The sequence below is a fragment of the Spermophilus citellus genome (assembly GCF_964194105.1).
Source record: "Spermophilus citellus genome assembly, chromosome: 15".
In the NCBI taxonomy this organism is placed as follows: domain Eukaryota; kingdom Metazoa; phylum Chordata; class Mammalia; order Rodentia; family Sciuridae; genus Spermophilus; species Spermophilus citellus.
The window spans coordinates 19,605,356-19,630,551 of NC_138195.1; the positions used below are offsets into that span (position 1 = coordinate 19,605,356).

The window sequence follows — 25,196 nt, forward strand, 5'->3', positions numbered from 1 at the left end:
GTTACTGACTCCATTTATTATCACCCCCAGGCAGGAGAAACACATGGATTCCATCCCAAAGTTCTTTTCCCCTTCTATGTGGAATGAATATGATTCTTTCCCAGTTCCCCATCCTTCAAAAAAGACAGTTAAAACAAGGGATTCCCCCGTTCTGTCTTTATCATTAAAATTGTATTCTAACTTTAAGTCAGATTTTTAACCTAAGCCTGTTTCTTTTCCATGTAGGACTTCTTCTACAATTTCCAGGACTTTTTGTTCTTTAAAGTCAAACACAAATTTTAAAATACCTTTGAGGCAATCAATGAGTAGCAGACTCTTAAGGTTTTTCTTCTTTTCTTTTTTAATCAATTACCCAATATTGTATGGTTGATTCATTTATACTCAATTTGACAAGATTTATTTTAGCAACTTGTCTTTGCTGTGTCTTCCTAAAACATTCTGTTAGATTTCCCTATTTTATTTCACAACTCGTTGGTTTACTTAATATTAAATTCTGTCATGACTGGTGGTACAACAGGAACTACAGGTTTGGGAACAGGTTGAATAAATGTAACTCATTTGGGGAGAGCAGAAGGGGATAGGTGTAGAGGTCCCAGGCCAGAGCCCTCATCTTGGGTCAGCCTCGGAAACTCAATGTGCTTTATACTCAGAAATCTGTTATTTTCTAGACAGAGATTGGCAGGCAGAACTGAATAGTGCCAATTAATTTTCAAACAAGTTGTCCATGCAGATCCCAGTTAGGCCAGCAGGTGGCAGACATGGCTCACAAGCTGCCATCCCCTATAAGGGATTTGGCAGGAGGCTGAGCCTTTTCTGGGATTAGTGGATGAGACCAGACAGTCCTTCATCTTGCAAAACCCACATGAGCTTTCATCTCCTCTACAACTTTGACAGCTTACGATATTTTCCTTTGCAGCTTAAAGCAATTCCTGGATCATGGTGAGAGAACTCAATACCATCACAAAAACACACTGGTGTTCCCAAGCCTCAGTTTTCCCTCTGAATAGGACGAAAGGGGACAATTCCCATCTTACTGAGTTGTGGGGGATAAGTTGCCCCAATCTTTTCTCTTTTTCCTAAATAGAAGGGGAAGGCGGTAATTTACCTTTGGGGGAATCATTAGTCCCCTGGAATGTGGCTGGCCACAGTACTGCTCCCAAACTTAGAAAGTCTCCACGGACCCTTCCAGAGTGCCCAGCAATGCTCTAACCTTGCCCGCGGATGTGCTTTGGCAGGTGTCCTGGTTGTTGAGGCTTCTAGTAAGTTGCAGGGATAGTCAGCTGGCCTACCTCACCACCAGGGGAGTGACCCAGCTCTGGACTCATCCTATAAGCTTGCACTTCACGGTGGTCAACCAATGATGCTTCCTGGGAGCATCGTGATCCTGGCATTTGTCACATGGCTCATTCTAACTGGCCAGGCTAGGCCTGACTCCAGGTAGATGGGTGTTTGGGTGTGAATGAGTTCTCCAGTGGTCAGAAACTGGGGCACTTTGGTGACTACCACTCTCCCCCCAAACCACAGCAGTTTACTGCTTGGGAGTAGAGAGGCCACATGTGAGGCCACTGCGTGAGGAGGAGCAGGTCATGGCAGCACGGACTCTGCTCCTCTTGAGGCTTGTCCCTAGGCTGGGCTGGCTGCGTTCAGATGGGAGAGGGGGCTCTCTTGAGGGATGAAGTCTTGAGATCTCAGAATAAACTAGAGGAGGGTTTGTGGGCATGAAAGGCACAGGGTCGGCACTCGCTTGCAGGGACTCTGGAAGGAAGATGCCACCTGGGCCCCAGCTGAGGTGGGGCAAATACATGCTATGGGGCCCTATACAAAAATCAGCCACCTGGGGTACCACTCCTGTTCTCCAGCTCATAGGCTCTAGCCCTGGAACAAAACTGGAGACCTGCAAAGAAAGTCAGGTGGTAGTGGTGGTGGTGGGGGGGGGCTCAGGGACCTCCCCAGGCAGAAACCAGCTGCAGAGCCCAAGGCAGGGATGGAGGAAAGGGGGCTGGTCTTGAGCACTGGATGCAACTAAAACCCAGATTTGCATAAATCCAGTTCCCCTAACAACAATGTGGAGCCTTCAGGGGGCTCCCAACCCTGCTAGAAAGAGAACTTGGTCAACCCCTGTGGCACAGACATAAAGAAGGGATCAGGTAAGGCATCATGCTTTCAGAGCAAATTTAATAAAGAAGGTCAAGTGTTCCTGGTGGCTGCTGGCTCCTGAGTGTCATCTGTTTGGGTAGCCATGGGGGAATCTTCCTGGGTGAAAGGCTAAATGCTGCTCTTGTGGCAGGCACTGTCCCCTCTGACACCCATGAGGACCCGCACAATAAAAGCAGCATCCAGATCCCACCTGGGGTGTATGGGGTCCCAACAGTCCCCATCGGGGTGTTAGGGTCTTTCTCTCCAGCTGGTTCCAGAGCACCTGGCCCTGCCAACAGCCTGGTCTGAGCGAGAGGGTTCTGGCTCCTCATGTGGCCTGTGCCAGCTCTGCTGAGGGTAGAGTGGAGCAGGTGCCAAGTGAGCTCTTCTGTTCTCTCACTTTGGGGATCTGGCACCTTTGACTCCAACAGTCAAGCTTCCCAGGGTAGAAAAAAACTCCTCCATCTCCTTCTGCAGCAGCTGGTTCCTCCTCTCTGCATCCTCCCGTGCCCGCTCGGAGTTCCTCAGCTTAATTTCCAGCATGGTGTACTTCTTCTTCTCCTGGTCCAGCTCTTCTTCTAACCGTGACAGCTGTTTCCTCAGGTCAGCACTGTTGGCTTCCATGCTTAAAAAGAATCAAGAAAAGATTTCTCAGACTCTGGCTTGCTGGGTTTTACCCAACAGCACCATCTAGAAAGGGGCAGCCCTGGCCAAATCGGGCAAGGTCCTTGGGGGGGGGGGCATCACAAGACCTGGCACTCTGCCAGAGAGCCAACCGGGTCGGTATGAGTATTCATGCCTTCTCAGCACTGAGGGCTGGAGGCCACCATGAGTCCCCACTAAAATAAAAGGACTCTGGCCCATGTAGCCCCATCACTTGTCCCACCGAGGGCTGCCTGCCCTGGCTGAGAGTAGCTCTGGACCCTGTAAGAAGGGAGGGGAGAGCCCCAACTGACCCTTGGTCTTTGTTCCTATGTCCCTCTCCTTCCTGCTGCTCCGACACCACCTAGCACTCCAGCCGTTGACACTTACAGGAAGTTCCTACATGCACTTCGTGTCCCAGCTCAAGTGTCCCCCTGGGTGCTGCTTCCTTAGCGACCCTCCCCGTAGGTCCTGTGGCAGTGCTCCTGGGTGCGCCACAGATCCTCCCAGGTGGTCTACACCACATTCTGCAAAAGTTGGTACCTCCATCTTTTTGGCCAGCTCCTGGTGTCCACCCTGAGATACTCCTGGGACTTGCACACTGGGGCCTGGGGGATATAAGCCCCATAGTGGTGGATGAGCTAAGAGTGCACTGAGCCCCCACATGGTCCTCTGAAATACAGCGGGTGAGCCCGTCCCAAGACACTACAGTCACCAGACAGGGAGGACAGTGCATGCCCAGCACAGCATCTGGAAGATGGCAGATGTGGAAGAAACATCAGTTCCACACCCTCCAAGACAGGGCCCAGGCCTCCATCTGAATCACTGAGCTGAAGTTTGGAAAAAGGAAACCACCCTTCACGGGAGCAAGGACATGCGGTCAGAAAGCAGATCTCACTTGCTTCTCCTGGGTCCCAGCCCCTTCTTTGCTGGCATCTCCACATTCCCTGCTGCCCCAGGGCCAGGGGCCTCCCTTCCTCCTCTCTGCCTGAATGACCCTGTCCAGTCTCTTGATCCTAAGCCCCCTGTCCAGCCTATTTATTGAGCACATCCAACTTTCTGGGCCCAAAACTGAGCTTGTAACCCTACTTTCCACACCACTCCCAGCTCAGCACCCCTCCAGGGAGCACCTTCCTCCAGCTGCTCCACCCAAGCTGTCATGTACTCCTGGAGTTGGTTCTTTTTCTCACTCCCACATTCTATCAACCAGCAAAACTCACTGGCTCTACTTTCAAAATATGCTGGCAATCTGGCTGCTTCTCCCCACCTCAACTGCTGGCCCCTTTGGCCTGTGCCAGCCTCCTGGCCTTTTAAATGGTTTCTGTTCTTCCCTGGGTCCCTGATGACCACTCCTCTGCAGGGTGGTGGCTAGGTAGACATGGGAGAGGGAACAAAGTGCCTTAGACCCTCCATTGCTCCTCATTCATTCTCACTTCTGCTGAACAAGACCAGAGCTTCACCCAGGCTCAAAGGCCCTCACACTATCCCCTCTGCCCAAGGCTGAGGACCTGCCCCAGCCTTCTCCCAGGGTCCCTCTTCCCTCCAAGCTAATTTATTGTGTGCATTCTACCACACCAGACATGGATGGAAATGGATCATGCATGATTTTTCTGCCCTTATCCCCCCTGCAAAAGAATGAGGGCAGGGGTTTTGGTCCGTTTGGGTCACAGCTGTGTTCCCAGGGTCTAGACCAGAATCTGGTACTTCACAGACAACAGTCTCTTCAGGGAATGCTTGAAGGAAGACCTGCATCGGGACGTGCGGAGGGGCTCCAGGTTCCGAGAGAGGTAGGGTGTAAAGCGGATCTCAGATGTGCCCTTCCCACCACACCAGCCGGATGACCTCACAGCCACTCCATGAGGGGGTGCACTCCCCAAAGGCCTGCTGGATGGGCAAGGTGCTGACTGCCCCCTCCTTCCTGTGCTCTCAGACCCTCCTCACTGTAGACCCTCCCTCTGACCAGGACAACATTCCGGGCCACCCTGCCAATGAGGATACCACAAGGTTCTCTGCTGAGGTCCCTCTTCCTCTGGGAACATCATCTTCCTCCAGCCACAGAGCTGCAGAGAACATGGCAGTGGAGGCTCCTGAGCCCCGGGGACCTGCAGCACTGGTCTGAGCTAGCCCACCCAAGTGAGGCACTTCATCCTCAGGACAAATGGGTGGGCCAACATCAGCCAACGCCAGGTGGAGCTAGGACTTGACCCCGGGCAGCCTGAGCCACAGCCCACCACCCAACAACATCGGACTCGCCCCCAGGAACCAAGTCACACTGTGCAGTGACAGGGAAAGGGTCAAGGTGGCTCCATAAGCAAGCAGGCAGGGAGAGGCTGGTTCTGACCTCTGGGCCATGTGGGAAGGTCATCCTTCGCAGTCCCCAGCTCCCACTGTATCACCTTGGAACCAGGGCTTACCTGTGTGGTTTTCCTGTTTTACACCCTGGGTTTTTCTCCTCTGCTCAGCTCCATCCTATTGGTCCTTCAAGTCCTGGCTCAGGCACCACTTCCATGACCTCCCCCGCTCCAATGTCCTTTCCCGTCCCTTCCTGCTATGAACATGGTGTCTGTAGACACCTGGCCCGATGCAGCAGAGCAAAAGGGCCAGTCGCTGTCCTCCCAGGTCCCTGATCCCTCCCAGATCCCAGACTAATGGAAAATGGAGTCCTGAAATGTCACTGAAGGCCGGCAGGGGTGTGAGACCCAGGCTTAAAGGAGGCCTGGGCTGAGCAGCAAGGGCCTGAGATGCTGATGGAAGCCCTGTGGGCTGGCTGTGAGTGAGAACGGCATGGACCTTAGTGGAGTACTCAGCTTTGAGAGGATGCATCTCGGACCCACCTGTGAGTGAACTTGGAAACCACCCGGAGCGGGTGGCACAACAGCTCTGTGACCACGTTGGATGGGAGGGAGGGCTTGGCTCAGTACAGCAATTGAACTCCAGCCCCTAAAGCTCTCCCTCCCCACCAGGCTGGCCACAGTGCAGTGCCAGTGGTTGGCCAGGGCTGACATGCTCACCTACATGTCCGGGGGCACGGATGGAGCACTCACTACATGCCAGACCAGTGAGCTCTGGAGTTTACAGAGATAGAGAATTCAGCCCAGCCCACCCAGGGGTCCCAGGGGCATCCTCCTGGAGAGGCAGGAAGAGCTCCCAGCTCTCAGCCCCGCCTCTCAGCACCCTCTTCCAGAGTGGGCAGCCACAGAGGCTGTGGCCTGGTGCAGCTGGGGCCCTTTACCTTTTCAGACTTGTCTCATACTCAGTCCTCTGCCGGCTCAGCTCTGCTCTGAGCTCAGCCACCAGGCCCTGGAGAGCCTGGCAGTGGCGGGAGTGGTCCTGGGTCGGGCTGTCTGGGTCCTGGGGTTCACCGCTGCTGCCGCCACCCACACCCGCCTCATCCAGACTGTGGCCCAGGTCTAGGGACCTGTGGTCCTCACTGCTGCTGGGGAGCGGCGAGGGCTCAAGGGCCCATTCGGTGTGCAGGGAGCTGCAGGTGGATGAGTCACTAGCCCGGCAGGCCGTGCAGCTGCTGAGGGAGGCTTCCCGGGAGGACAACGTGCTGGTCACGCTGACAGTGCTGGGAAAGAGGCTGGGTGGGGGCACATTGTCATAGGTGGAGAGTCTTTGTGTGGAACCTGAGTTCTTGAGCCGGTCTCCCGATGAGGCCCGGCGGTGACCTCGAAGAGAAGACAACCCGTTCATGAGCCAGTTCCCGCCAGAGGAGATGATGGGCACTTCTAGAGACGAGCTGCCCGCCTTGGGGCTCCCCGACCGGGACCCTGGCTGCCGGAAGGAAGACTTCCAGTTGGGCAGAGTCTGTACCCTCTTCCCAGGGCTGGTGGCTGCAGGGCCACCTTGGCTGCCTAGGCTTGGAGGGGAGGTTCTAGAAAGCATGGCTGCAGCTGGCCCGTCCAAAGATGAGGTCCTGTGTGTGGGCAGACTGGAGCCACCAGGCTCCCCTGGGCTGTCGCTGGGGATCTCCTCAGAGCCCCACCCCACTCTGCACTGTGGGACCCTACAAGGGGAGGCAGGTCCTTCTGGGGCAGGCGTGGTGAAGAGCTGGCTGTGTTTGCGGATGAGGACAGTCATCAGGTGCTGGACTAGGGAAGTACCTGCCAGGGAAAGAGAAGAAAAAGGCTTTGCTGTGACCGTCCCCAGCCAAGCAGGGTACCTGTCCCCTAAGAAGCCTTCACCTGAGGCTGGTGTAAAGGACCATCCCATGCCCTCTGGATCCAGACATGGGCAGAAGAATTGTGCCTAAGAATCTCCTTCCCTGGATGCAGAGCTTGAGCAGGGAGGAAACAGGGACGATTCCCATCAGGGCTGTGGTACGAACAGGAGCAGGCTGAAACTGAAAACCTGAACCTGGCACAGCAGAGCCCTGTTGGCTGTCCTGTGTCTCTTTCCTATGCTGCTGATGCTGGCTGTGCCTGACTGTCCACCCTCTGGGGGCAGAGGACCCTGGCACAGGAATGGAGCTGTCTTACATGCGTGTGGGCATGCACACAGTATCTTCCACACAATCCCATGGGCACACAACAATCTGACCAAGTGCCCTGTGACACAATTCTGGGGACACAGTTCCTATGGTGGTGAGGCTGGTGTCAAAAGTAGGCTTTTGGGAAGGACCATGACAGCTATCCAGCAGCCTAGCTCACTCTTATTACCCACAACCCAACAGAGACCACCCTGGGGAAGTCTGCCAGGAGATAAGGAAGGTCAAAGGCTTAGATGGACCCTTTGACTGAGGTAACTAAAAATCCAGGAAAGAACTACATCAGGAATTCTTTGGTCAGAACACAGAGACTACTCCACAAAGTTACAACTATCTTATATTTGATAAAGGGGCTAAAAGCATGCAATGGAGGAAGGATAGCATCTTCAACAAATGGTGCTGGGAAAACTGGAAATCCATTTGCATCAAAATGAAAGTGAATCCCTTTCTCTCGTCATGCACAAAAGTTAACTCAAAGTGGATAAAGGAGCTTGATATCAAATCAGAAACTCTGCGTCTGATAGAAGAAAAAGTTGGCTCCGATCTACATATTGTGGGGTCGGGCTCCAAATTCCTTAATAGGACACCCATAGCACAAGAGTTAATAACAAGAATCAACAAATGGGACTTACTCAAACTAAAAAGTGTTTTCTCAGCAAGAGAAACGATAAGAGAGGTAAATAGGGAGCCTACATCCTGGGAACAAAGTTTTACCCCTCACACTTCAGATAGAGCCCTAATATCCAGAGTATACAAAGAACTCAAAAAATTAGACAATAAGATAACAAATAACCCAATCAACAAATGGGCCAAGGACCTGAACAGACACTTCTCAGAGGAGGACATACAATCCATCAACAAGTACATGAAAAAATGCTCACCATCTCTAGCAGTCAGAGAAATGCAAATCAAAACCACCCTAAGATACCATCTCACTCCAGTAAAATTGGCAGCCATTACGAAGTCAAACAACAAGTGCTGGCGAGGATGTGGGGAAAAGGGTACACTTGTACATTGCTGGTGGGACTGCAAATTGGTGCGGCCAATTTGGAAAGCAGTATGGAGATTCCTGCGAAAGCTGGGAATGGAACCACCATTTGACCCAGCTATTCCCCTTCTTGGACTATTCCCTAAAGACCTTAAAAGAGTGTACTATAGGGATACTGCTACAATGATGTTCATAGCAGCACAATTCACCATAGCTAGACTGTGGAACCAACCTAGATGCCCTTCAATAGATGAATGGATAAAAAAAATGTGGCATTTATACACAATGGAGTACTATGCAGCACTAAAAATGACAAAATCATGGAATTTGCAGGGAAATGGATGACACTAGAGCAGATTATGCTAAGTGAAGCCAGCCAATCCCTAAAAAACAAATGCCAAATGTCATCTTTGATATAAGGAGAGCAATTAAGAACAGAATAGGGAGGAAGAGCTTGAGAAGAAGATCACCATTAAACAGGGACAAGAGGGGGAAGGGAGAGAGAGAGAGAAGGGAAATTGCATGGTATAGGAAGGAGACCCTCATTGTTATACAAAATTACATATAAGAGGAAGTGAGGGGAAAGGGAAAAAAAACAAGAGAAAAATGAATTACAGTAGATGGGGTAGAGAGAGAAGAGGGAAGGGGAGGGGAGGGGAGGGGGGACAGTAGAGGATAGGAAAGGCAGCAGAATACAACAGACACTAGAATGGCAATATGTAAATCAATGGAAGTGTAACTGATGTGATTCTGCAATCTGTATACGGGGTAAAAATGGGAGTTCATAATCTGCTTGAATCAAATGTATGAAATATGATATGTCAAGAGCTTTGTACTGTTGTGAACAACCAACAATTAAAAAAAAATTAAAAAAAAAAAAGAAAACTAGATGAAGCAGGAATTCAGTAAGGTAGGTGGGTAGGTATTCACCCTTGGGCATTTGTGCAGCCAGGCAGGTGGGAGCGTGGGATTTCCCTGGAGCAGGAGAATCAGGCCAACACAGAGGCCTGAGCAAAGGGCCAAAGAAGAGGCCACACCCTAGGCAGAGGGAGAACCAAGGAGCTTCACTCACCCCCATACTACTACATCTCCCCCAGTCATGCTCAGCAAGGAACTTGGCCTTCTGCTCACCCAGGGCCAGGATGGTGTGGCCCCCACTGGTGTTTGTCACTGTGTGAGTCCTGGCCAGCCTCTGCTATCAGCTAGAACCTCAGGAGAAACCTGTCTGCTGGTGAGGGAGCAGCAGGACTCAGGACTCCAGCACTAACTCTGTCAGTCTTCCTAGGGGCCAGTGAGCACGGGCGTTCATTTCCAGGCCACCCTAGACCTGTGCCCTTTAAATGTGGCTGGCTGACCTCACCGGTTAGCCTCAGTTTCCTCATCTAGAAAATCAGGGGGATCACCATAGCACAGGCTGCTTAGAGGACTGAAAGCAAGTGATGGAGTGCGAAGGAGAGGAAAACGAGGCACACTGAAACCAGACCCACGCTGCCCTTTCCTTCTCTCTACCTCCCCCCGTTTTTTCTCTCTGGACCAGGTCTTACTATGTTGCCTGGGCTGGCCTCCAACCCCTGGGCTCACATGACCTTACAACCTTAGTCTCTCTATGTTGCTTTTCTTTAAAAAAAAAAAAAAATCATATTATTTGTTATCATGGAAGAAAAATTCCCCAGGGGTTTTCAAAGCTCTGACACCCAGGAATCTAGGACAATGACTTCATCATCAAAGTAAAAAAAAAAAAAAAATGTCTGTATTCAAGGGTCACTGACCCCTCCCTCTCCACCACAGTAACTGGGGGCCATTCCCATGACATCCAGTGAAAACTGCTAACAGTCACAGGGTGAAGTTCCTTTTACAGCCAGACCCCAAGGGGGTGGGGTCTAAAGAGGCTCCAGCTAAGTCCCCAGAGATAGAGGCACAGCCATCTCAGGTACCTTCCCCTTGGCCTGGCTCTGTGCTGGTTCTAAAGACCAACCCTGGACAAAGATGAGCACAGACCCACAAGCAACTGGCACCCCAAGAAGCTTCCCTTTTACCTTCCATGATGGTCACTGGATCCTCTATCTGTGGCCGTAGCATGTTAGGTCCAAAAACAGTTGCCAGGTTCTGGACACTCATCTTGTTGATATCTGAATGGGACTGAACTTCATCCAGAAACCTGCAAAGCAAGGAAGAAGCAATTGGTGGAGAAGTGAAATCTGAAGTCCACCCTGCACTGAGATTCTTGGCCCTTTATGCTCTGCTCACCAGCCACACCCACTCCACGTCCAGGCACACCCCCACACCCAGCCAGGCCTCCCGCGGACTTCCATGGTTGCTGGACACAGCTAGCTGCACCTCTAGACCTGGGGCTGGGTGAGAGCTACCCATGCATGCCCCCTGCCAGGGCCTAGGATGACACATGAAGGGTGGTGATCAAACCATCTCACTCCAGTAAGATGGGCAGCCATTACGAAGTCAAACAACAACAAGTGCTGGCGAGGATGTGGGGAAAAGGGTACACTTGTTCATTGTTGGTGGGACTGCAAATTGGTGCAGCCAATTTGTTTTTTAATAGTTTAATTTTATTTTTTATTGGTTGTTCACAACATTACAAAGCTCTTGACATATCATATTTCATACATTACATTGAAGTGGGTTATGAACCCCCAATTTTACCCCAAATGCAGATTGCAGAATCACGTCGGTTACACATCCACAATTTTACATAATGCCCTATTAGTAATTGTTGTATTCTGCTACCTTTCCTATCCCCTACTATCCCCCCTCCCCTCCCCTCCCATCTTCTCTCTCTACCCCATCTACTGTAATTCATTTCTCTCCTTGTTTATTTTCCCATTCCCCTCACAACCTCTTATATGTAATTTTGTATAGCAATGAGGGTCTCCCTTCATTTCCATGCAATTTCCCTTTTCTCTCCCTTTCCCTCCCATCTCATGTCTCTGTTTAATGTTAATCTTTTCTTCCTGCTCTTCCTCCCTGCTCTGTTCATAGTTGCTCTCATTATATCAAAGAAGACATTTGGCATTTGTTTTTTAGGGATTGGCTAGCTACACTAAGCATAATCTGCTCTAGTGCCATCCATTTCCCTGCAAATTCTATGATTTTGTCATTTTTTATTGCTGCATAGTACTCCATTGTGTATAGATGCCACATTTTTTTATCCATTCATCTATTGAAGGGCAAATGGGTTGGTTCCACAGTCTAGCTATTGTGAATTGTGCTGCTATGAGCATCGATGTGGCAGTATCCCTGTAGCATGCTCTTTTAAGGTTTTCAGGGAATAGTCCGAGAAGGGCAATAGCAGAGTCAAATGGTGGTTCCACTCCCAGCTTTCCCAGGAATCTCCATACTGCTTTCCAAATTCGCCGCACCAATTTGCAGTCCCACCAACAGTGTACAAGTGTACCCTTTTCTCCACATCCTCGCCAGCACTTGTTGTTGTTTGACTTCATAATGGCTGCCAATCTTACTGGAGTGAGATGGTATCTTAGGGTGGTTTTGATTTGCATTTCTCTGACTGCTAGAGATGGTGAGCATTTTTTCATGTACTTGTTGATGGATTGTATGTCCTCCTCTGAGAAGTGTCTGTTCAGGTCCTTGGCCCATTTGTTGATTGGGTTATTTGTTATCTTATTGTCTAATTTTTTGAGTTCTTTGTATACTCTGGATATTAGGGCTCTATCTGAAGTGTGAGGAGTAAAACTTTGTTCCCAGGATGTAGGCTCCCTATTTACCTCTCTTATCGTTTCTCTTGCTGAGAAAAAAACTTTTTAGTTTAAGTAAGTCCCATTTGTTGATTCTTGTTATTAACTCTTGTGCTATGGGTGTCCTATTAAGGAATTTGGAGCCCGACCCCACAATATGTAGATCGGAGCCAACTTTTTCTTCTATCAGACGCAGAGTCTCTAATTTGATATCAAGCTCCTTGATCCATTTTGAGTTAACTTTTGTGCATGGCAAGAGAAAGGGATTCAGTTTCATTTTGTTGCATATGGATTTCCAGTTTTCCTAACACCATTTGTTGAAGATGCTATCCTTCCTCCATTGCATGCTTTTAGCCCCTTTATCAAATATAAGAGTTGTAGCTTTGTGGATTAGTCTCTGTGTCCTCTATTCTATACCATTTGTCCACCCGCCTGTTTTGGTACCAGTGCCATGCTGTTTTTGTTACTATTGCTCTGTAGTATAGTTTGAACTCTGGTATCGCTATACCTCCAGATTCACACTTCCTGCTTAGAGTTGCTTTTGCTATTCTGGGTCTTTTATTTTTCCATATGAATTTCATGATTGCTTTATCTATTTCTACAAGAAATGCCGTTGGGATTTTGATTGGCATTGCATTAAACCTATAGAGAACTTTTGGTAATATCGCCATTTTGATAATGTTAGTTCTGCCTATCCATGAACAGGGTATATTTTTCCATCTTCTAAGATCTTCTTCTACTTCTCTCTTTCGGGTTCTCTAGTTTTCATTGTATAAATCTTTCACCTCTTTTGTTAGGTTAATTCCCAAGTATTTTATTTTTTTTTTGAGGATATTGTGAATGGAGTGTTTTTCCTCATTTCCGTTTCAGAAGTTTTGTCGCTGATATACAGAAATGCCTTTGATTTATGCATGTTGATTTTATATCCTGCCACTTTACTGAATTCATTTATTAGTTCTAGTAGTTTCTTTGTAGACCCTTTTGGGTCTTCTAGGTATAGAATCATGTCATCTGCAAATAGTGATAATTTAAGTTCTTCTTTTCCTATTTTTATGCCTTTAATTTCTTTCATCTGTCTAATTGCTCTGGCCAGTGTTTCGAGAACTATATTGAATAGAAGTGGTGATAGAGGGCATCCCTGTCTTGTTCCAGATTTTAGAGGGAATGCCTTTAACTTTTGTCCATTCAGAATGATGCTAGCCTGAGGCTTAGCATAGATAGCTTTTACAATGTCAAGGTAAGTTCCTGTTATCCCTAGTTTTTCTAATGTTTTGAACATAAAGGGATGCTGTACTTTGTCGAATGCTTTCTCTGCGTCTATCAAGATGATCATATGGTTCTTATCTTTAAGTCTATTGATGTGGTGAATAACATTTATTGATTTCCATATATTGAACCATCCTTGCATCCCAGGGATGAATCCTACTTGATCATGGTGCACAATTTTTTTGATGTGTTTTTGTATTCGATTCGCCAGAATTTTATTGAGGAATTTTGCATCTAGGTTCATTAGAGATATTGGTCTGTAGTTTTCTTTCTTTGAGGTGTCTTTGTCTGGTTTTGGAATCAGGGTGATGTTGGCCTCATAGAATGAATTTGGAAGAGCTCCCTCTTTTTCTATTTCCTGAAATAACTTGAAAAGTACTGGTATTAATTCTTCTTTAAAGGTTTTGTAAAACTCCGCTGTATACCCATCCGGTCCTGGGCTTTTCTTGGTTGGTAGTCTTTTGATGGCTTCTTCTATTTCATCCATTGATATTGGTCTGTTCAAATTGTGTGTATCCTCCTGACTCAGTCTGGACAAATCATAGGACTTAAGAAATTTATCGATGTCTTCACTGTCTTCTATTTTATTGGAATATAGGTTTTCAAAATAATTTCTAATTGTCTTCTGTATTTCTGTAGCATCTGTTGTGATATTGCCTTTTTCATCCCGTATGTTAGTAATTTGAGTTCTCTCTCTTCTTCTCTTCGTTAGCATGGCTAAAGGTCTGTCGATCTTATTTATTTTTTCGAAGAATCAACTTTTAGTTTTGTTAATTTTTTCAATAGTTTCTTTTGTTTCAATTTCATTGATTTCCACTCTGATTTTAATTATTTCTTGCCTTCTGCTACATTTGCTGTTGTTTTGCTCTTCCTTTTCTAGGGCTTTGAGATGAAGTGTGAGCTCATTTATTTGTTGGTTTTTTCTTTTTTTGAGGAATGACCACCAGGCGATGAATTTTCCTCTTAAAACTGCTTTCATTGTGTCCCATAGATTCCGATATGTTGTGTCTGTATTTTCATTTATCTCTAAGAATTTTTTGATTTCCTCCTTTATGTCTTCTGTAACCCATTGATCATTCAGTAACATATTGTTCATTTTCCATGTGATGTAGGATTTTTTCTTCCTTCTTTTATCATTGATTTCCAGTTTCATTCCATTATGATCAGATAAAATGCATGGTATTATCTCCACCCCTTTATATTTACTGAGGGTTGCCCTATGGCATAATATATGGTCTATTTTTGAGAAGGATCCATGTGCTGCAGAGAAAAAAGTGTATCCATTTGATGATGGTTGATATATTCTATATATGTCAGTTAAGTCTAGGTTATTGATTGTGATATTGAGTTCTATAGTTTCTTTATTCAACTTTTGTTTGGAGGATCTGTCCAATGGTGAGAGAGGTGTGTTGAAGTCACCCATAATTATTGTGTTGTGGTCTATTTGATTCTTGAACTTGAGGAGAATTTGTTTTATGAATGTCGCAGCACCATTATTTGGTGCATAATTATTGATAATTGTTATGTCTTGTTGGTGAATGGTTCCTTTTAACAGTATATAATGTCCTTCCTTATCCCTTTTGATTAACTTAGTCTTGAAGTCGATTTTATTCGATATGAGGATGGCCACCCCTGCTTGCTTACGAGGACCGTGTGCGTGGTATATTTTTTCCCATCCTTTCACCTTCAGCCTGTGTATGTCTTTTCCAGTCAGATGTGTCTCCTGGAGGCAGCATATTGTTGGATTTGTTTTTTTAATCCATGATACCAGCCTATGTCGCCTTATTGGAGAGTTTAAACCATTAACATTCAGAGTTACTATTGATATATGGTTTGTACTTCCATCCATGTTTGATTATTTATCCTTTTTAAAAAAAACTTAGTTTGTTTCTCCATGATTATCTTTCCCCTCGCCCTCTGTCTTTACCGAGGCACTTCCCACTGATGGTTTTGGTTATTGTTTTTCATTTCTTCCTCGTGTAGTGTTTTGCTCAAAATGCTTTGCAATGCTGGTTTTCTGGCTGCAAATTCTTTTAACTTGTGTTTATCATGAAAGATTTTTAGTTCGTTGTAGTACCTGAAGCTTAATTTTGCTGGATACAGAATTCTTGGTTGGCATCCATTGTCTTTCAGTATTTGAAATACATTGTTCCATGACCTTCTTGCTTTCAGTGTCTGTGATGAAAAATCCGTTGTTAACCTTATTGGTTTACCCCTGAATGTAATCTGTCTCCTTTCTCTTGTAGCTTTTAATATTTTCTCTTTGTTCTGTATATTGGATATCTTCATAACAATGTGTCTTGGCGTTGGTCTACTGTGATTTTGTGTGCTCGGTGTCCTGTATGCATCTTCAATTTGTATATCTGTTTCCTTTTTTATTTCTGGAAAGTTTTCTGTAATTATTTCATTCAGCAGGTTACTCATTCCCTTGGTTTGAATCTCTGTACCTTCTTCTATCCCTATGACTCGTAAGTTTGGTTTTTTTATGTTATCCCATAACTCTTGGATGTTTTTCTCGTGATTTTTTACCAGCCTTTCTGAGTTGGCTAGACTGTTTTCAAGATGATATTTTTTTTCTTCATTATCTGATGTTCTGGCTTCTACTTGCTCCACTCTGTTAGTGATACTCTCAATTGAGTTTTTAATTTGGTTTATCGTTTCCTTCATTTCTAGAATTATTGTTTGATTATTTTTTGTAATCTCTATCTCCTGATAAAGATGCTGAACTTCTTCTTTTATCTGTTTATGTAATTCATTCTCAATGTATTCTTTCGCTGCTTGAATTTGCTGTCTTGTATCCTCTTTAAGGTTCCATTCCATCTGTCTAAGGTGTTCCTTGAGTTCTTTATATGACCATTTTTCTGATGACTCTAGGTCCTCCTGAATATTTAGGCTGTCCTGCATTGTTTGTACTCCTTTTCTTCCTTGCTTTTTGAAGCTGCTCATGTTTCTTCTTGTTCTGTTTGACTGCTGAGTTACTGTTTACTCCTATAAATTTATTTGATGCTGTAGCCGCAGGTTTCAATGAAGTTATCTCCTCCGCCGCAGTCTGATGACGTCAGTTCTCTGCCATGGTGGTGTCTCTTGCAAATGGCGACAGTTCGTTTCCCTTTGCCGGGCGACCAATGCAACGGGTGGGTCCTTACTGTCTCTCCCAAGCCCCGTTTCAAACCTGTGGCCACTACCTATGAAGGCTCGGTTGGCATTTACCTCCGTAGGATCAGAAGGGCTGACCAGTTGTTTCAGCCAGATGGATTAGTGCTGAGTCACAGCTGTTTGTCTGCGGGAAGCAGGCGAATGGGAGCTTGAATTCAGCCGATCCGGGCTCAGTGTGTGTTCTGAGAGGCCCAGACTGTTCGCCCCAGATCCACGTCAGCTCAGCATTGCCTAGTGATCCCTGGCCACAGCTCTTCAAGGTGCTCCAAGACCAAAGCAAAGGATGCAACTCTGCTTTCCCTTAAATAAATGTCTCTTTCTAGGTAAAGAGAGAATGGATTAGAGCTGGTGCAGCCAATTTGGAAAGCAGTATGGAGATTTCTTGGAAAGCTAGGAATGGAACCACCATTTGACCCAGCTATTCCCCTTCTCGGTCTATTCCCTAAAGACCTAATAAGAGCATGCTACAGGGACACTGCTACATCGATGTTCATAGCAGCACAATTCACGATAGCAAGATTGTGGAACCAACCTAGATGCCCTTCAATAGATGAATGGATAAAAAAAATGTGGCATTTATACACAATGGAGTATTACTCTGCATTAAAAAATGACAAAATCATAGAATTTGGAGGGAAATGGATGGCATTAGAGCAGATTATGCTAAGTGAAGCTAGCCAATCCCTAAAAAACAAATGCCAAATGTCTTCTTTGATATAAAGGGAGTAACTAAGGACAGAGTAGGGACGAAGAGCATGAGAAGAAGATTAACATTAAACAGGGATGAGAGGTGCGAGGGAAAGGGAGAGAGAAGGGAAATTGCATGGAAATGGAAGGTGATCCTCACAGTTATACAAAATTACATACAAGAGGAAGTGAGGGGTAAGGAAAGAATAATACAAGTGGAAGAAAAGATTTACAGTAGAAGGGGGAGAGAGAGTAGAGGGGAGGGGAGGGGAGGGGAGGGGGGATAGTAGAGGATAGGAAAGGCAGCAGAATACGACAGACACTAGAATGGCAATGTGTAAATCAATGGAAGTGTAAATGATGTGATTCAGCAATCTGTATACGGTGTAAAAATGGGAGTTCATAACCCACTTGAATCAAACTGTGAAATATGAAATATCAAGAACTATGTAATGTTTTGAACGACCAACAATAAAAAAAGAAAAAATAAATAAAAATTAAAAATAAAAAGTCAGTCTTGGACTTCATTGCACAGGTACTTGGAGTGAGTAGGTAAGGAGTGGGAACATCCATATGTGCTTTAAATGGCTTCCTGGCCAGCAGAGTAGGAGAAAGAGAATGGTAAGGGATGATGGGGGGGGGGGGGGGAGGAGGCACCAGGGGCTGCAATGGATCATGTTAAATGCCATGCATGTATGAGTATGTCTAAACAAACCAGCTATCATGTATAATTTTAATGCATAAAAAAAGCACCAACAAAGGCTTGCCAGGTGATCTTGATGTGCATTACAATTTCCTTACCAGCTTTGTCCACATTTGCTGTTGCAAACCACTCATGTTTCTCTTTTTAAAAATATAATAGTAGATGACTTTTTAAGAATTGTTATATATGTTTTAAATAACATGATATTTTAGTTATATATTCATGTACATTGATTGACAATATAGTTAAAATGCTTTTTGCTCTTACCTTATTTTTTCTTTTATTTAATGTCTTAGATAAACCCTTAAAATAAAACTTTGAATTAAAAAATAAAAAAAAAAAAAGGGTGGTGATCAAGGGGCACATGCTTGAGAGATGGGATGGTGAGAAGTGCCCAGGGCAGAGGGTATGTCTTCCAGAATGATCCACTTGGGACTGATTAAGCTGCCTACTTTCAAGAACTGTCAGCTCTCTGAGCTCGGGTTCTGGGTTCTTTTGTGCTCCTTGCCATACCAACACTTGCCAAAGCTGTGCTGAATGGGTGAGTGACCCAGGCCTCCTCTGCAAAGGACAGCGTGTCTATGGGGGAGCAAGGGATAAACACAGGGCCAGAAGGGGTGGCCTCCCACCCCAATGCCACTTACTTGCAGATATATCTGAGCAGGTTGTAATTGGCCTGGGGAAGGTTGCTCACTTGTTTAGCCAATTCCAGAGTCCCCTTGGGAAAGAAGAAGAAGAACACAGAATTTCAAACACTAGCAGTGAGGTACTTCTCTGACTGGGGGGGAAGGGCTGGACAAGGGTCAGAGAGGTGGGGGGCCCAGCCTCAGATGACCACCTCCATGCCCCTCCATGGAGGGGTGGAGCCAGGCTGTGACTTCTTGGGAAGGCCGATTTCCTTTCTGGGAGCTGGTGTGAGGGGTGAGCCTCTTGCCAGGTCACAGAGGAATGTCTCAGCTCACTTATCAAGACACAAATATTTGACAGATAACAGCCCTCATCTCCAACACAGCCACAGGGAAGGCAAACAGTACTTCCCCTGCCCCAGCTGCCCAGGGTTGCACCTGCAGGGCTGTGAGGGAGGAGGGACCCTCTGTCCTGAGAACTATCTCAAATTCTTTCCAAATGAGACAGGTTATAAATAGGTAAAAGGTCTCTTTTTTACTGAGCCCCAGGGCAGGTCTGGGTGGCCTGAGGCAGGCATGGGAGAAGGCCATAGCATAGAAACACCCACTGCAAGTAGCCAGAGCTGGGCACCCTAGATCAGCATCCCTTTTTAGGAGGGAACCTGTCTCTCCCAGACACTTATGTCGACACATGGGGAGGGCCCTACAAAGACAGCAGGATGTTCCAGCTACCCACTCACACAAACAGCAGTCTTCAGCCCAGGAGCCATGTGCCATTGAAAGCCATGTGTCAAGAATTGGTGTCCTGACCCACCACCCACCAGTCCACCTCCCAGGATGGGTCCCCAGGAGGCACTAACCTCCCCCTCGTCCTTGGTGAGCAGCTGGGCGCAGCTGAGGAAGTCCTCGTACCTGGCGAAGGGGATCACAGGCTCAGGGAGCTCCCGTAGGTAGAGCTTCAGCAGGGAGGCCACCGTGTGCACATCTGTGGTGCTGGGGATGGAAGAGGAAACAGGGGTGAGGCCAGGACCCCAGGGAGCTGCAGGAGTGACACTCATGCCCCACTCCCCAAGAACAGCCTCTGGTCTTAGACGGTCCACGTGTGTGCATGTAGCGGGGCTCCATCCCAGCCAGCTGCCACTGGCCGAGGAAAGGTCCAGGTGCGGACAGGTGTCCAGTGGGGTGAGGACTGAGGCTGTGTGGCTGGAGCTCCAGCCGGGAAACACTCATTATGCCCAGACACCTACTCAGAACTGAGTCACCTGTCTGTGCAGGCTAGCTGGAAGGCTGCCTCCCCTGCACAGGCTGCATCCTGTTTGGGTTCCATGGCATAGCACCTAGATTTCAGCTGGCCTCTACTCCATGCTTGCATTTCAAGCAGTATCTGGGACCCATGGGGCTTATCCAATTTTCTGGCCTAGATTGAAGTCCTAGACCTGCTTGGCCCTCATGAGAGGCTCTCAGGAAAGATGGCTTGAGGCAGGGAGACTGTGGCTGTGCCATAAAGGCAACACCTGGCACTGGCCAAGTCCCATGTGGCCTCACTGAGATAGGCACTGGTGTCCCTTTCAGCTCTGACATTTGGGATTCTAGGGTTTCATATGCCCACATCCCCCAAATCCATACACATGAGGCCCTCTCTCTGCCTCAGGCCTGGCGACTCCTGGTCTGGTCAGGGTCAAACAGCCTCCAAATCCTGCCTGACCTCCCTCTCCAGCCAAGCAAGCTGCTACCCACCCTCTACTGCCTTCTCCAGAGCCACCTTTGCTACTGATGCCCCAGCGTGATTACAGCCCTAGTAGGTGCTGGGTCAAACACAGTGGCCCCTTTCTCTCTGGGCCCTTATGAGTTCAGTGGCAGCAGCTGACTGAGCGGGAGCCTGGGGAGGATGGGGGAGGGCAGGGAGGACCATCGGCGTGTCCTGCAGAGAGCCATGTGTCTAGAGAGAAAAATGGAGGTGAGTCAACCATCGCTCTTCCCCGACTTCCACAGGTGCTAGTGGGTCATTGGAGGCAGTGCAGCCCTTGTACTCTGCCAGCCTTGCCTAAGGCCCCCTCCCCTGGTCCCAGTGCCCTGCAGGCCCTGCTGTGCCCAGGCCCTGGCCGTTCCCCACACCCTGACTTTCGCAGGTCCTCCCTGGTCTTCCTCAGTCCCCCTTTCCTGGCACTGCAGAGGTCCTTCCTTCAATGGCAGCCCCGAGGCTTTTTTCACACTTGCTCCTGAATTCCCCTCCCACACCCACTGTGAATTCAGTCCCCTGCTGATGCCAGCACCCAAGGACATTCCACAGCCCATGGCACAGCGGGCACCCACCAGCCTGTCGGCATACACACAAGCCGCTGGTGGAGGGAGCTGGGTGCAGGGCGGAGCAGACACAGTCACACAGCAGACCTGACCTGGGTCATATCAGCTGCCGAGGTGCAGTGAGGCAGATCAGCCTGGGCCAGGTTCTTTATCTGCAGGTTCTTGGTCATTCCCTTCCTTCCCATGCCAACACCAGCATCCATCAGAACATGGCTGAAGCCTCTTGACTGTTCCCCACATGCCACATTCCCCTGGAATCCATTCACATGCACACACACACATACGCACACACACACACACACCCCAACATGGTGGGACTCACATTTCCCACCCTATAACTTCTGATGGCTTCTGATGGCACTGCCCCACCTCTTCAACCTGGCCCTGTCCTGCAAAGGAAAACAATCCATTCTGCAGCCTGGGCAGGGTTCCTATCTGAGAACTCTCCCACCCCTAAAGCCCATGACCTGTGGGCTTGCCTGTCCCGGTAACTCCGTCATATACCCTATTGGTTCCCTACTGGTTCTCAGGATCAGGGCACGGGTTCCTGAACATATTCGCTTGTTCTGTTTGCCAGACCCCTTAGGAAGTCAGCTGCAGGTGGGCACAGACCTCATGTGTCTGGTTCACTGACCCCTTCCAAGGTGCTTCTCCCACCAGGGAGAGATGCTGAACCATCAGAAAGGGATGCTGCAAGGTTGCACAGGTTCTGGTACAGAGGAGCCCCTCCTCAGCGCCCAGCCACAAAGTGGACAGCAGCAGGACAGCTGCCACAGGCGAAGGCCCAGGAGAGGTGCTGTGGGAGGGACAGGCATGGGGCAGCTTGGGTCACCATGGCTTCCATCCTGGTGAAGGTACTGATGGGGGAGGGGCCCAGGACCAGGAGCTCAGTGGCTATTCTTCTGCAGATGAGCAGGAAGATGAGGAGGGGTTTTCCTGGTGGGGGGACCAGGGCAGAAGCCAACACCCCAGCTGGCAGGCAGGCTATGCAGAGAGCACAGGGAGCTGTAGCCTGGGGAGGGAGCGCTGCCTTGTACCCTCCGTAGGCCTGTGGGCAAGGGGAGGAGCTGGGACCCTCCTGGGCAGGCAGACACAGCTACAAGGCCAGGGCTGCTCAGGGGATACTAGAAAGAAGAGAATGGTTTCAGGTACCCCAGGAAGAATTTCTAAAGGGGGAGGGAATTTATAAATGGCAGCCAGGGTTGTATGGGGGGACACTGCTAAAACAGAAGGGCAGCTGGGAAGCCTCAGAAATCCAGCTGGGACGATGGGCCTCCGGTTACAATCCCAGGAGGAGGAGTAGAAGTGGTCAGAAAGGGAGAAGACAGACAGGGGAGGTCCATTCGGCATACAGGGATGGTCTGCCCGGCCCTGCTAAGAGGCTGGGGTCCTGGGTCTGCAAGACAGGGCTGTGGAGACGGTAGTCTCTGTGGGCATCTGGTAGTCTCTCCAGCAGGGCTTCAAAAGACAGGCCAGGAAGGGAGAAAAGCCCAGCCCAGCCCACCTGGAACCACACCACAGGACAGCACTGTGCCAAGATGGAGGCATGCAGGGTGGGTGACGTGTGGAAGGCCTGTGGCCACGCCAGTAAGCCCATCCCAGTGACGTTTGAGTAGGGGAGTGGGGAGGTCTGATTCGCATTCACAGAGAATCTTTTGGTAAAATCAGGCACTAGCACAGTGCATCTGATCCTCGGGGAGCTTCTAAAATCTGATTCCCAGGCCCCTAACTATGCAGCATTTACTTGAAGCAATCTCCAACCCTGATATCAGCCTGCATAGGACAAAGAGGCCTGGCTGGTGGAGGTCCAAGATGGACCACAAGCTCATTAAGAGTCAGCATTAGTCCAGACCTCTAATCCCAGGAGCTTGGGAGGCTGAAGCAGGAAGGTCATGAGTTCAAGGTCGGACTCAGCAACTTAGTGAGTCCCTAAGCAACTCAGTGACATTCTGTCTCTCTATAAAATATAAAAAGGGCTAGAGATGGGGGCTGGGGTTGTGGCTCTGCAGTAGAGTGCTCGCCTTGCATGTGTGAGGCACTGGGTTTGATCCTTAGCATCACACAAAAATACATAAATAAACAGATAAAGGTATCGTGTCCATCTACAACTAAAATATATATACATACATATGTATATATAAATATGTGAATATATTTATATAAATCTGTTTTAAAATACTCTATAAATATATAAATATATATTTATGTATATATATGAGTACATATATATATGTGTGTGTGTGTGTGTGTACATTTATATAGGCTAGAGATGTAGCTCAGTGGCTAAGTGCCTCTGGATTAAGTGCTCCAGTACCAAAAAAAAAAAAAAAAAAAATAGCCAGCATTGGGATAGAACTTCACAAGGCTCTAGGGGAGGGGACCACTGGCCTTCCCTGGATAGACCACAGACCATCTGTAGGGAACAGTGGTCGGTCCTGGACTCTACATCTAAAGAAAGGAACTGACAGACTTCTGCAGGTGGTGATGGGCCCGGGCAGAAGCTGGAGGGCTGAGGGTGTTCTACCCAGAGAGAAGAAGACCTGGGAAGGTCAGGGCTACCCATGAGTATCCCCAGACCTTTCCTGAAGCAGAGGGGCCAAGTCTTAGGCACAGACCTAAGACGGGGCGGAAGCTCCAGGGAGACCTGGGTTGGCCTGAGGTAAGAACTTTGTTGTGAGAAGGGAGCCCCCAACATCCCTGGGGTAGGCAAGCCACACCTCTCTCATTCTCAGTTTCTGGGCTACAGATGTAGTTGTCTCCACCTAGGAAGTGCACCTAGGATGTGGGTAAGCCCCAGAGATGGGTCGGGATGGGCACAGACGGAGCCGGGTAGTGGAGACTGGCTCCCTTGCCTGAGACTTGAGTGAGCCTGGGGTGGAGCGGCTGTATCACTTGCCACTGACGGAGCCTGGGGTGAATCACCCAGAAGAGGCACAGCCGGCAGCAAGCCTGGAGTCCTGCATGAATCTGTGCCTACACTAGTCTAGCCTGGCAGCCAGCGGAGGCCCTGCTTTGCTTCTGCCTGGGTTTATGACCTGGAAAAGCAGCCCGATGGATATGAGCTGCCCTTGTTTGTGGGGCCCTTGTTTGCATCCATCCCAAAGAGGAGACTCAAGGCTGCTGGAGGAATTCTGTGGCCTATGCTTGCCCCCTGGAGGGCTGGCTGAGCGTACAAATGCCAACAACGGCAACGAGCGCATTGACCGCCCTGTTGCCAGGCTTCCTGGCTCACCCCTGCACAATGGAGCTGATGCCCGAGGAGCAGCCCCTGCAGGACGGCTGGACAAGTGCCTCCAGCTGCACCTCCCGGACCCCCAGTGCTCACCTGTCAAACAGAGGCTTTTCTCCACAGTCGAAGGAATCCTGCAGGTCCCTCACCAGGTTGGCCTGGCCTGGCATGCGGAAGAGCCCTTCCTCAGTGAGCCCACGTTCCCGGATGAAGTCCACACACTGCTCCACCAGTAGTGGGGCCAGGCGGGGGCCATACTTCCGCTCATGGTGGACCGTGTCCTCCAGTCGCTGCCCAAAGATCCCTAGACACAGAGAAGTACTGGTCACACCCGCTGCCCACCACTAAGCAGAGGCAGAGGGGGTGCTCTGGACAGTGGAGGACAGGTGTGGTGCTTTTAGGGCCAGAGGAGGATCCTCCTGACTAAACAAATTAGACACTGGGAGGACACACAAGGAGACTGGGCCCGAGGTTGCTGGGACAAAGAGCAGGACGCAGCAGTGGGAATGTGGCCTAGTCCACGCAGTTCATCCATGCCAGGAGCAAATGGCCCTGAGGAGCTTGTGCGATCCATTTTATTGATTGGTTTTGCAGTCAATCCCAATGGGAAGCCATCCAGTACCCCTCAACAGAACAAGATGAGGGCTCACGGGGGATTCTCACCAGGGCATGGTGAATGAGGACAGCTCAGTGGACCAGACAGAGGGCACACTATGTGAAAACCAGAATCATGACTCAACATCACTAATCATTAGGGAAATGCACATCAAAGCCGCAAGCCACCACCCCACCCACAGCAGGATGGCTCTGGTTAAAGAACAGAAAATAAAAAGTGTTGGTAAAGATGTGAGAAACTGGAGCCTTTGTGCACTGTTGGTGGGAGTGTGAAATGGTGCAGCCACTCTGAAAAGCAGTGTGGTGTTCCTCAAAAAATCTAAAATAGCCAAGGCACCGCCGTGGTGCAGGCCTGTAATCCCAGCTAATTAGGAGGCTGAGGCAGGAGGACCACAAGTTTGAGGCCAGCATGGGCCACTTAAGGAGATCCTGTTTCAAAATTTAAAAAAAAAAATGTGGGCTGGGGATGTGGCTCAAGCGGTAGCACGCTCGCCTGGCATGCGTGCGGCCCGGGTTCGATCCTCAGCACCACATACCAACAAAGATGTTGTGTACGCCGAGAACTAAAAAATAAATATTAAAAATTCTCTCTCTCTCTCTCTCCCTCCCTCTCTCTCCTCTCTCACTCTCTCTTTAAAAAAAAAAAAA

At 48.6% G+C, this 25,196-nt stretch overlaps 1 protein-coding gene across 11 annotated transcripts in view; it reads right to left on the reverse strand.

Moving 5' to 3' along the window:
• Window positions 1–1,909: 1,909 nt before the first annotated feature.
• ARHGAP22 (Rho GTPase activating protein 22) overlaps window positions 1,910–25,196 on the reverse strand; it is a 203,639-nt gene continuing 180,352 nt past the window's right edge. For 2 of the 11 annotated variants that reach the window (XM_081267678.1, XM_081267679.1), the window contains exons 3-8: window positions 24,030–24,237; window positions 19,261–19,393; window positions 18,419–18,492; window positions 10,292–10,413; window positions 6,011–6,884; window positions 1,910–2,761 (exon numbers count right to left, since the gene is read on the reverse strand). In XM_081267678.1, coding sequence (XP_081123804.1) covers window positions 2,533–2,761; window positions 6,011–6,884; window positions 10,292–10,413; window positions 18,419–18,492; window positions 19,261–19,393; window positions 24,030–24,237 — 1,640 coding nt within the window. In that variant the 3' untranslated portion in view covers window positions 1,910–2,532. Of the gene's footprint in view, window positions 2,762–6,010; window positions 6,885–10,291; window positions 10,414–18,418; window positions 18,493–19,260; window positions 19,394–24,029; window positions 24,238–25,196 lie in introns of those variants that run through there. The other 9 variants (XM_081267676.1, XM_081267669.1, XM_081267672.1 and 6 more) reach the window with 6 other exon arrangements.